Source organism: Danaus plexippus, chromosome 25 (genome assembly GCF_018135715.1).
Source record: "Danaus plexippus chromosome 25, MEX_DaPlex, whole genome shotgun sequence".
Taxonomy (NCBI): domain Eukaryota; kingdom Metazoa; phylum Arthropoda; class Insecta; order Lepidoptera; family Nymphalidae; genus Danaus; species Danaus plexippus.
In genome coordinates this window covers 3,954,230-3,969,682 of record NC_083553.1, presented here as the reverse complement: position 1 = coordinate 3,969,682, position 15,453 = coordinate 3,954,230, and the positions used below count along the sequence as shown (strand labels likewise).

At 32.1% G+C, this 15,453-nt stretch overlaps 4 protein-coding genes across 5 annotated transcripts; 3 read left to right on the top strand and 1 right to left on the bottom strand.

The window, feature by feature from the left end:
* The first annotated feature begins 192 nt into the window (after window positions 1–192).
* On the top strand, window positions 193–1,225 carry LOC116775187 (dynein light chain roadblock-type 1-like). Its single transcript, XM_061524539.1, has 4 exons — window positions 193–287; window positions 514–601; window positions 743–843; window positions 978–1,225. Exons 1-4 carry the CDS (start codon window positions 231–233, stop codon window positions 1,137–1,139), a joined length of 408 nt encoding a protein of 135 aa, XP_061380523.1. The 5' UTR covers window positions 193–230; the 3' UTR covers window positions 1,140–1,225.
* Window positions 1,226–1,532: 307 nt separating this feature from the next.
* Window positions 1,533–5,720, top strand: LOC116775186 (KH domain-containing, RNA-binding, signal transduction-associated protein 2-like). 2 transcript variants are annotated; one of them, XM_032668028.2, is made up of 8 exons: window positions 1,533–1,886; window positions 2,178–2,302; window positions 2,412–2,521; window positions 2,745–2,950; window positions 3,402–3,509; window positions 3,716–3,888; window positions 4,067–4,287; window positions 4,487–5,720. In XM_032668028.2, exons 1-7 carry the CDS (start codon window positions 1,679–1,681, stop codon window positions 4,277–4,279), a joined length of 1,143 nt encoding a protein of 380 aa, XP_032523919.2. In that variant the 5' UTR covers window positions 1,533–1,678; the 3' UTR covers window positions 4,280–4,287; window positions 4,487–5,720. The 2 variants fall into 2 exon arrangements, with proteins under 2 accessions (XP_032523919.2, XP_032523920.2); XM_032668029.2 differs by lacking the exon at window positions 3,402–3,509 and having other exon boundaries at window positions 1,535–1,886.
* On the bottom strand, window positions 5,580–7,790 carry LOC116775276 (dynein light chain roadblock-type 2-like). The gene is made up of 4 exons (XM_032668142.2): window positions 7,642–7,790; window positions 7,495–7,573; window positions 7,241–7,341; window positions 5,580–5,962 (listed from the first exon to the last, which is right to left on the bottom strand). The coding sequence occupies exons 1-4, from the start codon at window positions 7,642–7,644 to the stop codon at window positions 5,852–5,854; spliced, it is 294 nt and encodes a 97-aa protein (XP_032524033.1). The 5' UTR covers window positions 7,645–7,790; the 3' UTR covers window positions 5,580–5,851.
* A 224-nt stretch (window positions 7,791–8,014) lies between these two features.
* On the top strand, window positions 8,015–15,091 carry LOC116775194 (SH3 domain-binding protein 5-like). The gene is made up of 9 exons (XM_032668039.2): window positions 8,015–8,230; window positions 8,559–8,750; window positions 9,075–9,260; window positions 9,671–9,792; window positions 10,433–10,614; window positions 10,931–11,097; window positions 11,385–11,613; window positions 11,935–12,082; window positions 12,478–15,091. The coding sequence occupies exons 1-9, from the start codon at window positions 8,180–8,182 to the stop codon at window positions 12,578–12,580; spliced, it is 1,380 nt and encodes a 459-aa protein (XP_032523930.1). The 5' UTR covers window positions 8,015–8,179; the 3' UTR covers window positions 12,581–15,091.
* The last annotated feature ends 362 nt before the right edge of the window (window positions 15,092–15,453 follow it).

Below are 15,453 nucleotides of genomic sequence, written 5' to 3'. Positions count from 1 at the left end.
AGAATAATAAGTAAAAAACACGAAATCACTGTGGCTACGGGCAAAGATTTTGCAGCTTGTGTTGTACACAAATTGCCAAAGTCCAATTCGAAGGAAAATAATAACAGAATTTAAAAAAGTGAGCTTATTTGTAATTCCATATATTTATGTATTAATTAAGGAAAAGAATTTATTTTCATTGTAACATTTAAGGGTCATTTGATAAATAATATCGCTAATTAAGGGCCATAATGAAGATAATATCAAATTTATTAAAAGATTCACTTGACGAATGGCTTGTGAAAACGGTTAGTAATTCATATGCTGAAATATTATTAATTCATGAATGCTTTTTGTCCGTTGTTTAATTTCATAGACTATTTTTTTATATATTACATAAAAAAGGTCCAATTTTATATGATTGTTTTCATGAAGAAAATACTACAAAATAATTTTGACTGAACTTAGAAAAAGCGAATATCTAATGATGGAAACTTTTTGAGAAAATTATAATCATGTATTTATTTCGTTTAGACGGATGAAATAAATAAGATAAATCCAATGGTAGACAGAATGATGGAAGACGATTCAGTGGAAGGAGTCATAATGACGAACAAAGAAGGTTTAAATTTTATAATCAAACCTAATACTTCACTTATAAATAATTTTTTTTATATATAAAAATCTTGTCCCTATTCATTACGCACTTTATTTTATTTGTGCAATGTCGCAAAAAAGAATCATTGCAATTTAAAATTTTCAGGAGTACCTATATTAACAAACACAAACTTAGTCGCAGCCACGAACTATGGAATTGGAATGAGAAATTTGGGACAAATGGCACAAATAAGTGCACAAGAAATTGTAACAAACTTTAACTATACATATTACATTAAACAAAGCCTTTGAGCTAGACCAAGATTTGATGTTTATTTAAATATTATTTATTTTTATAATTAAATATATTTATCTCTCTATTAATATATTATTTGTTTCAGGACCCTTTCGACGAGGTCTTAATTTTAAGAATTATAACAAAGAAAATTGAAGTCATGGTGGCACCACGTCAAGAATTCGCTATAGTTGTAATGCAACATGCGAGAACCAATAAAAAAAATGCAAAGCTGATGGAAGACAAAATGAATGCGAACAATAAATAAAAATTAGTTATATTGATAATTTTTATGACCTTGTTAGAAATATTTTCAATAAGACCAAAATAAACGAATAGAGAGAAATACCCATATCACATTTATTTCACTAATTTTTTGTTCCTTAGTTAAAAATAATAATAAGAATACTTTTTAGTATATTTAGAATCAATATTCATGGAATATATATAACCTTAACATAAATAAACAAAGACATTTATTTATTAATTTAACTTTAAGAACTCAATTCTCATTATATTCTCCGGATTTTTTCAAATTGTGTTTTTTAAATATGGATATAATTTCTATTTAATACTGTAATTTTGGTGATTTATCTTTATATTCTATGTCAATGAGACAATGCCTACATATACTTGTATTATCTGTACTTGTTTTATGCTTTGCTATTTGCTGTTTGTGATCGCGAGTCACTGCTCACTACCGAGTGCGAGCTTTATGTGCTTGTATTTTTGTGACATTGAAATAGTTCTTATATTTCGTTGTATAGCATCTTATATATTAGTAATTTGTTGAAGGAATTTGTCATAATGGCAGAAAAGTATGACAAAAATGGTCATAATAGTGATTTTAAAAGAAAATCAACGGAACAACAAGAAGAACAAGAACATGAACAAGATGGCGAAGAAGGGACAAAATTAAACGAAAAAGCCGGCGAATATATGCGCGAGCTTCTCAGTGAAAAAATAAAGTTAAATAACGCCAAATTTCCCGTGTCCTCCAGACTCATTGATCTAGGTATGATAATTATCAGAAACAATTATTGTTTATGTTATAAATTATAAACATTTAAACCCTTCACTGTTAATATATTTTAAAATCTACAAAAAAAACTATATTAAAAAAAACGTACTGAAATATTTGTTTCATTTTGTAAAACTTTTATTTCAACTTGAACTCCATTGACCTGTCTTAATAACGGTACTAAATGAATCACGACGTAAGACTAAGCTTCTTGGTTTGTGTTTTGGTCATAAAAAATTTTCGTTTGTAATTTATTTAACCTTAAATTTGGATGTTGCGTTCTAGAAGTTGCAAAAGTTCAGTCTTCAGGCAGAATACCTCCTAAAGACTTCAAATACTTAGATGTCTACAAGGAAAAGCCTATCAAAGTCACAGTTAAGGTGTTGGTGCCTATAAAAGAACATCCTAAGGTATGAAAAGTTGTGATTAACAATAATTTTTATTTACACTTCTTAAATTACCTGAATTTATAAACTGACGGTTAAACATAATATCATGAAAACAAATTGTATGTTTTAGATGAATTTTGTTGGTAAACTGCTTGGACCTAAAGGTAACACCATGAAACAACTGCAGGAAGAAACAATGTGTAAAATGGCCATACTTGGCAGAGGATCTATGAAAGACAGGTTTGTTGATAATGACTAAACAATCACATAATATTCTTATTTATATACATATAAGATTTGCAATGTAAATGTAAAAATGATGTATTTCTTAGAAAATAGTAATTATGCACAATTGTATATATACAATTGCTTATACTATTTGCCCTTAATGATTCTGTTGATTATTTATAAATATTGAAAATTCATATGTAACAAATATCTGATAAAAAAAAAAATATTTCAGAAAAAAGGAAGAAGAACTGAGAAATTCCCTAGATCCTAAATATGCACATTTGTCAGATGAGCTGCATGTGGAAGTGTCAGCATTGGCTCCACCCGCTGAAGCTTATGCAAGAATCGCATATGCACTGGCCGAAGTGAAGAAATACTTAATACCAGACCCTGCCGAGATGTTCCGGCAAGCCCAGATGAGAGATCTCATGGAGAGAGGTATTATAATGAAAAACATTTAAAATTTATATATTTTACTTACAAGCTAACACTTACTTTAACTCCTTACTATTAAAAATATATTAAAGCTTCAGTTTGCTGGTTAATAGCAAGCAATCTATACGAGTATATATATATATATAAAATTCAAATAATGTTAGTGAATACATTCTTTTTAATCTTGAATATACATTAAATTTCTATATAAAAGACATTGAGATTGTATGAGACGTAATTATTCAAAATTAAATAAAAAACCAACACAAAATGAACTGATTTCCTAATACGGTTAAAAATAAGCAGCTTTAAAAGGACAATATGTAAAATGGTCTGATCACAATGAATATTCTGTGTGTCCCGAAAGGTTCTGGTATAAATATTTGTAAGATTTTGAGCAAATAAAAATTTAATTAATCCGCAAACTGAGGCTAAGGGCACATTTGTCTGTCAGATCACCGGGCGCCCTTGCTAGATCATCCACAAAAGAACGTGGTATACAGAGCGTGTACAGTCACCAAGAGGTCTCACTCATACCAGAATCCCGAGCTTAGAATGGCAGGTGCGCCCATAATTTATAAAGTTAGGGTTAGTCTTGGAGTGAGATTTTATTAGTTTATATAAAATATTTATATTTACGTTTCAAATGATAGGTTTCTTAACTCTTCTTGGAATCGCAGGGATTTTGTGTACCAGTGTCGAATAGAATTGATATGTTCGGGTATATACAACAAGTAATTTTTTATTAACATCATGGTTTACTTGAAGGTCCGGTACCACCACATATTCCTCCAAGACCGGCTGCGCCACCACGAATGCCACCAGCACCTTTGAGGCCGATGCCATCCAAGTCGAAGGTCTTCAGTATTTTAGACCGAGCCCGTTCCGCTATGGAGTCCAGCTATACATACGAAGACCCATATGCTGCCCCGGAACCACCTGTGAGTTGTTAAATTTTTTTCGTAATATACTATGAAGGAATACATAATTATTTACTATCGATCACAAGGAATACAAGTACTTAGCTTAATTTCATAGGTTTCTTACAGAGTAAGACCTTTGTTGTTTTTGAGGCTTTTTTTTTAACTGATAGTAAATATTTCATTACTGAATAACCAGGTACCACGAGGTCCGCCGCGTGCTGCGCCAGAACAGGATTACTATTACGATCGTAACCAGGAACGCTTCTACGAAGAGGACGGTGGTTACTACAAGGAAGATGGCCGCGATTATAAGGCTTCCGCCAGAGATGTAGGCACACGCCGCCCGGGACCTTCACAAGGGAGACATTTCAGTCACAGGTCCTCCCCGTACGCGCGGGGGGCTAAGTAACACTATTGGTAATGCGAGTGTGATTATGCACTTATATAACAAACTAATATCAATGATTTTGTAAAAAATATCTTTATTTGACTAAAGATATAATCCCTGGCAATTGCCAAACTCGATTTTGTTTCATTCTATTCACATACATTTGTGTGATATTATTAAATTTTTAATTTTGTAGTAAAAAAGTAGTTAACATAACTATGCTTTCAGGACACCAGCGAACAAACTTTCACAGTTAATGGTGAGTAATGTTGACAAAACTGAAATCATAACAAATAAAGGCAACTAAAAGGAGAAAAAACTGTGAAACTAGAAAAATACTTAAATAATAAGTATAATTTGAATAAAAATCAAATTTTATGGTATAATTTACCGAAACAAATGCATTAAAATGAGATTATTAACAAAACAAATATGTTACAATGATAGCATCGTAAAAAAAAAACAATCTTATGTTACAGAAGACGACATTTTAATATGAATAGCTTTCCATAGAAATTTGTCGAAAGAACAAATAGATGTAACAATTTTATTATAGATCTACAAGTTGAGTACATAGCGTATAAATATTTTATTACAATTAAAATAAAAATTAAGATTAGCTATAGTCCTAATAATAATAAAATTATGTTAACGAACTTAAAGATGTTCACAAAAATACTTGTAAAAATGTTCAAAACTAAATGATAAATGTATTCCGTACTGTGTGTGACTTAATAAACAGAAATTAAAAAAAATAACTATGAATTTTGATTGCCAGCGAACTTGGGAGGAAAATTATTTTGCACAAAATAAATATGTTAATAAATGGTAATTTTCTTAAATAAAAATACTGTCTAAGTATCAATCTCAAAATATTCTTCCAAAGAACCAGTAATGGTCTCACAATAATAATAATAATTTAATTATATGTGTATGGAAATAAGCTAAAATAGAAAAAAAATGCAATTTCCAATTTACATTTCATAAAAATATGAAATTAATACAAATTTAATAATAAAATTATTATACAAATATCAATTTAAACCAATATTAAATTGTAGGAAAATATTATTTAAAAGAAAACTACAGTAAAATATAACTAATAACTGGTAGAAATATACAAAAAATAAAAATCCCAGTAAATTAGTTCAAAAATAATTAGCCTTATAAGTCTAATTGAACCAACTAGGTCGAGTACACACTGGTAAGTACATTATTATAAAGTTTTTCATGTGTGCATGTCTTTATGTTCCGTCAATTCTAATAAATAGGAACGAGAAATGATTGTTTCATTTTCCTTACCTTTCAAATAAAACAAAGATTAGTTCGCCACGTTTATTACCTTACACCTAATAAAATAATTTATAAGTGATTGTAGTACATTGTTATCCATTTGCAAGGTGTTTCTCTAATATATCAAAGGATATTATTTTCCAAATATAAGTACTTGTGTGAGTAGAAAGATTCCAAGCAAAATATATTTATTATACCGGAGATGGCTTGTTAGTGATTACTTTTACTTAAAATAAGGATAAGCCTTTAAACTATACCAAGATACAGTATACTATATAAGTTACTCTTAAGTTTTTTGGACTAGTCAGTAGTATTCTGAATCACAATGAGAATAAATTCCCTGTCCGGTGCAATCAGGATCTCGTGTCTTCTACTTCTTACTCTGAGAAAGGTCAACTCGTTTGTGGAATCCTGGAAATTTTATACACATACACAATAATCCATTTCTAAAAAATATACTACAACTTATAATCTAGTGATATTTAATGGATAAAAATAAAATTAGGAACATTACACAAAAAATATTACATAAGTGTAGTATTTTTTCTTAGTATACTAAGGTATATCCGGATTGGCAATATGAATTTAATTTAAATTATATAAAGAAGTCTGATATAGTTATTTTATATAAGGCATTAATTATCCAGGGTTACTTGATGAGCTTTCATTGCTAAGGTAAAAGGAACAAGCCTAAGGATTTTCCTTAGCAGAACAGTACTGGAAAATTAACAGACTGGACTACCTTGGAACCTCAGTAAAATGAGTGTTCGAAGTTATAAGCTCAGGAGAAGGTCCACTATACTTGCTCTATTGCCTACTTATTCTCTCAAGTCACGAGGTCAACACCGATGCAATAGTGTTTTCATAAGTATACTTTACAATTTTGCCAGAGAGCATATAATTTTTCCCCTATATACCTACATTATTTTCTGTCATCTTAGTTTGGGCACCGATAATATTAAGACTGCTTGGGAGTTCATGAATTTAGTTACTATCAGATTGCTAAAATAGATGCCTGAAATACTTGATAGTAATTAATAGACGCGCACTGTATTGAGAGAAATTATCAAGTCTTTTTATAACACATTTTCTTGTCGGAAACCTTATTAGTCATGCACTATCTATTAACAGCCTAACTCTACTATCAGCCATTGTAGTACATAAGTTCTATAGTGGAGACAGAAGCAGTCGACAAAATTATTGATACCCTGTAGTTAGATTGGTATGATATCCGTAAGGTGGATTGAGAGAACGGAGAAGATCTGAAAAGCTCGATGGCATGCTATGGGTGATGCCTATGTCCAGCAGAAGACTGATTACGGCTTATGATGATACTAAACCAAAGTTAGATCTGTCAATTGTTAAAGCCAGCATTTTCATAAACATGTCTTAACTAAGGGTGACTATATCGAGTGAGAATTGTACATTTAATACTGTGAAATATCAAGATTTGTCCCTGTGAACTTTAATTTAGTTTATAAAGGTATATTTCTGGTAAAACAATTAAGACTGAAAAGTAAAGACCAAGTCAACTAATAGTTAAATAATGAACATTCCTTCACATGTTCTTGGCATGGTATTGAAAAGTATATTTTTTTACAATAAATGATAATGTTGATATTTTCATAATTTTCCACAATTTCAATGTAAAGCAAGTCATAAAATAAATAAACAAAATGAACTTATTACCATTTCGCGTACGACATTCCTTGCTTTCTCAGTGAGTTGTCCTATCAGACCAGAATACAGCACTGAAGTTGCATTATCTAAAGAACTCTTGATTGGTATGCCTGAAATAGTTTTGTAGCAATACGTAGTTATTTACTTTGCTAAAACATACTGTGTGTAGCATATAATGTTTTAGTTTAATAAAAAAACTACAATTATACATAAAATCAATGATTTCGCTTGTTTCTATGGAAATTAATAAAAATTGATCAAACCTTCATGGTTTACGATGACGACACCCATAACACCTTTATGAGCTTGGATTCTTTTGATAGTTTCTTCAACTTCAGTAGCCTTAAACAAGTCACATATTATTGTAATAATTAAATACAGAAATCAAATGTATAATTATATATACACACCATGTTTACAGTTAATTTGTTTTTAATATGGAAATAACACTTTCTACCCCTTACAACAGTTCGACTTCCCTCAAAAGTCACAACTTACACTTTCCCATACCGTTTGATAGATATAATGACACATAACTCATTGACATTAAGTCTTTGACATAGAGGAAATATACGATTAATATTTTTGAATCCATAAGTATCAGTTGAAGAAGCAAACTAAACTTTAACACAGTTGTAAGGTTAAAATTTGGTCTTAAATCTTATTAAATTTTAATTTAATAAATAAGTCGTAACATATATGAATTTGAATAAATATAATTAAACTCGAAGTCCGAAAATGTCTGTGACTTTTTGACATTAATTTCCATAGAGTACAGTAGACCTTATCTAAAAAACTTCAAGCGGAACAAGGCTTTGTGTAGTAAAGCTTAATATTCGCTTTTTAGCGATGGCGATGCGGCACTTAATTGAATAATAGCAATGAAATATAAATAAAGCTGTATGCTGAATGTAACTGTGCCTACAATGAATTTAATTTAGAAGGAAAATGAACGATAGCGTAGCAGAATGTACAGAAACTCTAGATCCTCGAGTGCAGGTAAAAATAATCGATATTAAAAAAGACATTAAAATTGAAGAGCGAACAATAGCAATTTTTTTATGTAGGTGGCTGACATGACTAATATTATTACACGAACTCAGAAAATAATTGCCTGAGAGACTATCGATATACTGAGATTTATAAAAATTACGCGTTATGCAATTAATATTTTTTATTTGTTCCTTAAAAAAATATTACAAATTATATACTTTTCTTAATTGACTCCGACATATATACTACAAAAATATAAACATTTAAAAAATATTATCCTACAAATTAATGGAGCAGTCGATTATGTGGTTGAAAAATAAATATTTCTTTATAGATCGAGTTAGAACGCCTGAACACAGCAACAGATGAGATTAATAGGCTTGAGGTAGAATTAGATGAAGCCCGCCTGGCTTTCCGCCGTCTTCTTGCCGAGGGACATTTAAGGATACAACAGCTTACTAAGAAGCTTGGAACTAGCGTGCACAAAGCCAGACCCTACTATGAAGCTAGATTCAGAGCTAATATTGTAAGTTATTTTATACTGTAATTCTTACCTAAAGATATTCACCGGTTTCTATAAAAGCTACTTCTTTATTCCATTTTGCCATACACACAAAGATATATATATTATTTTACTCAAGGTACAGTTGTGCACGTCTAATTTATGATGTATGAGGTTTGTTTATAATGAAAATGTTATAATTTTTTTTGATATAACAAAAAGGATAACCACTGGAACAGTGTTTGAAAGGAAAAATAATTTTTAATCTACTAAATTTGACTACATTTTTACCTATATATATATATTATTCAAAAACACTGATACACACAAATAATGTAATATCCGCAGACCTCCCAGGAGTTGCATACCGCTAACCTGGCTTATGACAAAGCGAATAGTGCGCATGCTGCTGCTAGGGAAATGGTGTATCTGGCGGAGCAAGGTCTGGCCAGACTGGCCGATGGCTCCGGGGGATTCACCTTGGACCCCGCATGGCAGGAAATGCTTAACCACGCAACACATAGAGTCAACCAAGTATATTAATATTTTTTTATTACTGGTACTTAACTGATGACTAAGATATATATTATCAGGGTATTTACAGCTTGTATATATGATTAAAATGTTCCTTATATAATTTCTTTTTTAATAGTGATAAAAGTGAAAGTTCTCTCTAGATGTTGATATATATATAGAGACTTAATATACACATTCAAAGATCAAGTATGCGAATTTACTAAGTTGTTGATTGTTTGAAACTAAAAATGCAATTTGTTTAGTCATGGCTGTGGGAAATTCGCACTAAGCATAATAAATTTGTAAAAGAAATATATTTGTATATCTACCGAGTCTGTGATAGTCAAATCATTAAATTAGGAAATTGTTATTTTAGATATTAAATTTGATGGACACAATTTTTGTTACTGAATTAAATTATGCTTTAGGCGGAAGCGGACAGGGCGTCAGCGACGGTGACGCAGCGGACTAAAGCGGGTTCACACCGGGCGGCCACGGCACTAGTGCAGCAGTTGCAGAACGGACTTAAGAGACATATCGCTAAGTCACGGTAAATTAATTCTTGAAAATATAACTATATACCAATATATCTCTGAAATCATTCATATTAAGGCTAGTTTCACAGTAGCGTTTTTTTTTTAACGTTTTTTTTTATATAATTCTTACAAGACAATTAGCTTATATGATTTGAAGAGCATAAACGCTAAAAAAACGCCGTAATAAGATAGTAATCAAAGAAATATAGATAATTTCTTTTCTAATAATCGTATTGCCACCTTCAGTAGTACAAAGCTTACTAACATATGCCATAACGCTTCTTTAGTTGCACATTTCTTCCACAGGCACGCTGCTGACAGCCGCAACACTTTTGGTACATCCTTTTTTTTTCTTAATTTCTTTTATTTCCTTTACGCTTGCATATAAAGCCATATTTAGCACATCTTTTACATTACACACTTTACTATAGTATCCAGCATGAATATTGCATACCTTTTTAAAAAAGCAACTTTATTAAAAAAAAAGTGTCAGTAAATCCTTGTCTTTGACATTTGAAATGTATTTTTCAGTAATAAAAATTATCTACTAATAAACAGGCAGTATGGTTTAAGATCTTAGCCTGTCCATAAGGACGAATTAGAGAAAAAAAAATCAAAACTGATATATATTAATTCGCATCCTATTTGTATCAGGCCCTACTTTGAGGAGAAGGCTCGTATCAATTCGTCGCTGGAGAGTCAGAAGGCTAGAATACAGAGTCTAGAACAACAAGTGTGTGAAGCCAAACAGAGATACTCAACAGCCCTAAGGAATCTTGAGCGGATATCAGATGAGATACACAGGCATCGGTCCAGAAGACAGTCGACCAGGAATGGTGAGATGATGAGCTGTTGGCACACTGGTATAGTATGGAATAAATTGATGATTGAGAAATGTATGTGTTAATTAAATTGTCCTTTGTGGAATAATATTCAAGATATTTTGAACATTAATTTGTACTTAACTTCGTGTAGTTCGTTATGGGATATGTCATGAAAGTTGTATCTGTATGAAGTCACGTGTTACTGACTACAGATGGCGCACTTATTTTAGTATACATTATTAATTACTTTCTGAAAACGAACTTTATGTCGGACGAAGTCGCGCTGGTAAACTAGTATGTTATTTTATATTGTATTTGGTCATTCCAGACATAGATCGTTCAACAATAACGGACACGAGCGAGTCCAACGCCAGCGAGGCCCTGGAGGAGATTACCAACAACGACGAGAGTGTGAGGGAGTGGCTGAGACGAGCGGACCGCAGCGACCCCGACACCTGGACAGAGATAGACCTGGACTATTCCAGCCCTGAGGAGGTCATTTACATATACATATACATATATATATATATATCCTTGAGTAGATTCCTAGAGGCGTTTAGAAATGGAATAAGCTAAACTCGGTTTAAAAAAGCTTTTTTACAACTCTAACGTTTTCGAATGGTATCCGCTAAAGCACTAATACTGTGCCATAGTCAATAGCGAGAAGATATAAAGACGGTTATACACGGTGTAAAATTATAGCAATGACGAAACTATAATGTATAATGTGAATGCACCTTAAGGGTAACTATTTCATAATACGAGTATAATTATCTCAACAGATAAGCTTCGAGAAATGTTCCCTTCGACCGAGATCGACCCCCGAGAAGACTTCCCCACCCAGTCCCTTTGAGTCCAAAGTGTCGGCGGCGTCGCCCCGGCGGATCATACTCGGCGACAGGGGCGGGGACCGGGGCGCCGCCCTGCGAGCCGAGCTGGAACGAGGAAGGCGTCAGAGTCTAGACGACCTCATACATGACACCGGAGAGAAAGTCAAAGAAATGTTCCAAGGTACTTACGGTGTACCCATCAGTTACGCTTACTATCCATCGCGGACTGAAGATAAATGTGGCCGGTTGTTGCGGGTTGGACGTTTCGTATTGGATGTTTTGCGACACTGGACTGGTTGTATTGTAACTTTTACGGATTTCTGTTATTGACAAACATCAAGTGACCAGTTTATAATGCACCAAGTGTACAGGACCACACTTATCCCCAAGACACGAGCAACTATAAATGAAAGACTGCGAACAGTTATTAGTGTTATATCATGAGTATCAATCTCCAGACGTCCAGGTCTTTTCGCTGATCGTTTCGTACGTTGCTTTCCAGGTCTGTCCCTGTTCGGCGAGCGTCGCGGGTCAGGGTCTGCGCCCCGCACGCCCCGGCGCTCCCCGCCCCGCCCCCGCCGCTCCCCCGCACCGGACGGGACCTCGTCCGCCTCCGACGAACGCTACTCAGACACCGACAGTCTGGCGAGGTACATAGTGACGTAACGGAAATGAGTAAACAAAATTAACGGAAGTTATATAACGGGATTAAAGAAGAGAAGTTTAATGGAATTACTCTGGAGGGAATAGTAGTTGACATACCCGAGTTGGAACTCGTTAGAGACGTGCTGTTGCTGAGTGATAAATTTCACTTTAATTTAATGTTACAAATTTAATAATGATCTTTGTTCATATTGACATAATATAGACAGCCGAGATAATGTTTACTTTACAGAGGTAAAGTAAACATTATAACGGCTTCGATAACTTTAGAACATTTACATATATATATGTATACATATATATATACTCTATATTATATATATATATATATATATATATATATATATATATATATATATATATATTAAAATCTATATTTCAGTGTGGAGATGTTAACAGATGAGCAGATAGCGTCCTTAATGCTGGACGCTCAGCTGGAGGCTGTATGTGAACGGCTGGCAGGCGTGGTTCCGGACAGATATTGAAAAGTACACCTTAAACTAAGTGCATAGAGCTCATTTTACATTGCTGTACGAAAATATACCTTTTGTACACTGTATAGGGCACATATTAGATTGTTCTGCTTACAACAACAGTAGGAGTAATCGAAAAACTGATATAAAATTACACTATGTGAACATTGAAAATGATCTTTATGTCAAGGGAATAAAGTATAACACTGTATGTAATATATGCATAATCGCCTTTACGCACTCCTTCACATATATATTGTGATTTTAGTAAAATGCGCTTTATGTTGATTGCATGTAGTTCATATTACAATGCACTTATAATCGGGAGATCCCGATTAATAATTATGCTATAATAAAGCTCATTATCGCTTGATATTTAAAAAAACATACATAAAATACAATTATTTCTAAGCAGTGCTTAGCGAAAATGAATCTTATGCTATATTAAAATACGTATGTAGTTAATTTAGAACTATAGTGTCTGGCGGCGGAATTTGATCTTTAACTTGTATGTGATAGAGTTCAAATTATAGCGAAATACTCAACGCAATATCACAGTAACTATAAGATTATTTGATTTTTTTTATTATATGATTATGAATCTTATTCTTGCCGGAAGAATCTCGTAAGGCCAAAATAAAATTACACCCTATATAGTGACTATAAATATGGCGGGTCGCTGAGAAAAAAAATTCCTATTGAGACTATATTTAAGGAATTATTTTATTACTTCAGTCACTGTTCTGCCGATATGTATTGACAGATTATATTTTTTTTATACCCGCATAATAAATGTTTAATTTTCTGAAAATATTCATAATATAATCTTCATTTTGTTTAGGTCTTCCATAATAGAAGGAAACTAATGTTGTTACAGAATAATGAAATGTTTATTGAAATTAATTAGTTTTAAGTAGTTCTGGAGACGCGCGTTCTGTGTGCGGGGATGGAACGAGTAAGTGTCAGAATCATTTTATTTATTAGGTGACGTTTTTAAAAACATAATTGTATTTATGAAATTAATAGACAATATTTTTATTTTTTTTTTGTAATATTATTTTATATGTAAAATTCGTTTTGAAAATAAGTTGTAAATATAATAGAAACGAAATTGTTACCTAGTGCTGTAAGTTTATTGTGTTACGCTTGTAGGTCGCACAACGTCGAGAAACGCGGGAGTTCGTCTCACGTCAGCTGGTTTTAATGTATTAGATTGTACGAAATCAGCATTTTCCATACAAGTATATGTTTAATAAAAATTATAAAGACAGTATTACATAGTTTAGTCTTTGATAGCTGTATATATATATATATATATTTAAATGAAATTAAATGTTGAGTAAAATCTCATTGGAACTAATAAAGGTTTGATTTTTAAATAACATAAAAAAAATTGTATTTACTTTTGGAAAATGTTGATATAGATTATCATGATAAGTCATGATGATCGTGATTCAAAAAGCCATGACCTTTATAATTAATATTGATAGTTAATTTTAACATGTGGCTGTCCGTGTATTACGTCATGGATGGTTGCTGATATCGCCCCCCTTCACAATCATCCTAATGTTATGTTCTTATCCCCCCCCCCTCCTCCTCTCGTAAACACTGACGCCATTACCAGTTTGACTGCGAGCGGAACTTCCCAGATTGCACTTTTCACAAATTAGTAGTGAACACTAGCAGTCCCATACAGAATACTCCTATTGTATTCGCATTTATAATAAAAAGTAAAATGTGCAACTGCGACTGCCTGAGACGACGGTTAGCCTCACTGTAGTGCAACATACTATAGTACCCTTCGGAGTAGCTACTATCACGAGAGTGACGTCAATTTGGAAAGCCCCCCCCCCTTTATCCGCGCCCCACCTCCCCAACTTAGAATGACGTGTTATATGAACGGCCAGTATTGAGTACATTATCAGTTCATTTTTACACACAGTGATCTCAATTGTATATAAAGTACTACAGAAAACGATTGTAATTGAACATATCTCGGAATTTAAAATAATATATGTATGTTTAAAATATTTTTTGCAGCTAATTTTTTTTTTGTTACGTATGTTTTTTGTTCGTACATATGTCTGAATACTAGATTTATTTTGAATGGCATAGTATAAGTGATTTGTATTTTAATATGTTTTTAAGAATATTATTATCATCGCTTATACTTTATAACATTACCTGAAATAAATATGTGAAGAATTCCTTATATTTTAACATATTTTAAAATGATTACAATTTAGTTATTTTTTTTTGAACCTCTGTTTGTAACGTATGTATATTGATAAGTCAATTATAAGACTAGTTTTGAGTTTAATTCCATGTATTTCGTTTCTGCATTTCACCTAACGATATAGAGAATGCAATAATTAAACATAAAAGTTTAGATTTACGCGAGAATAGCTTTAAATATTATTATTTTTGCCGTTGTGATATTAAACTGTACAAAAATTAGCCGTAACACAATAAATAGTTTAGATAAAGAATAAAAACTTCAGATGAATAAATATGTAGGATATAGTATTGCCGTTTTATTTTCCTTGAAACATTTAACCTTTTTTGTCGCTGGTAACACACAGATAAGTATAAAGATTGTGGCCGAATAACTTAAAAAAGTAATGACGTAAGTACATCAAGTAAACAATACGTCTAAAGTGTTTTCCAATAAATGTTCGTGATAATAATTTAAAAAGTGCGAACCGGACTCGCCCATGAAGGGTTCCGTAGCAGCAAGTAGATGACATAATATAAAAAGTTATGTAGTGCGTTGTAACTTTGATCGATGTTTTATAAACAAAAAAAACTTGGTTTTACATAGTGTTTGTATGAACGACAAAGTTGTATATGCGTTTCTTGAGAATGTATTATTTCTTAAAAACTAA

Bases quoted from the DNA above. Each gene is read 5' to 3' on its own strand.
- LOC116775276 (XM_032668142.2), bottom strand. The intron at 7,342-7,494 runs GTTTGATCAATT...AAACTATTTCAG, and splicing joins CGTCATCGTAAACCATGAAG to GCATACCAATCAAGAGTTCT. The intron at 5,963-7,240 runs GTAATAAGTTCA...TAAAATTTCCAG, and splicing joins GGAATGTCGTACGCGAAATG to GATTCCACAAACGAGTTGAC.
- LOC116775187 (XM_061524539.1), top strand. From the start codon at position 231: ATGAAGATAATATCAAATTTATTAAAAGATTCACTTGACGAATGGCTT. The intron at 288-513 runs GTTAGTAATTCA...TATTTCGTTTAG, and splicing joins ACGAATGGCTTGTGAAAACG to ACGGATGAAATAAATAAGAT. The intron at 844-977 runs GTAACAAACTTT...TATTTGTTTCAG, and splicing joins AAATAAGTGCACAAGAAATT to GACCCTTTCGACGAGGTCTT.
- LOC116775194 (XM_032668039.2), top strand. From the start codon at position 8,180: ATGAACGATAGCGTAGCAGAATGTACAGAAACTCTAGATCCTCGAGTG. The intron at 8,751-9,074 runs GTAAGTTATTTT...TAATATCCGCAG, and splicing joins CTAGATTCAGAGCTAATATT to ACCTCCCAGGAGTTGCATAC. The intron at 10,615-10,930 runs GTGAGATGATGA...TGGTCATTCCAG, and splicing joins AAGACAGTCGACCAGGAATG to ACATAGATCGTTCAACAATA.
- LOC116775186 (XM_032668028.2), top strand. From the start codon at position 1,679: ATGGCAGAAAAGTATGACAAAAATGGTCATAATAGTGATTTTAAAAGA. The intron at 1,887-2,177 runs GTATGATAATTA...GTTGCGTTCTAG, and splicing joins CTCCAGACTCATTGATCTAG to AAGTTGCAAAAGTTCAGTCT. The intron at 3,889-4,066 runs GTGAGTTGTTAA...CTGAATAACCAG, and splicing joins ATGCTGCCCCGGAACCACCT to GTACCACGAGGTCCGCCGCG.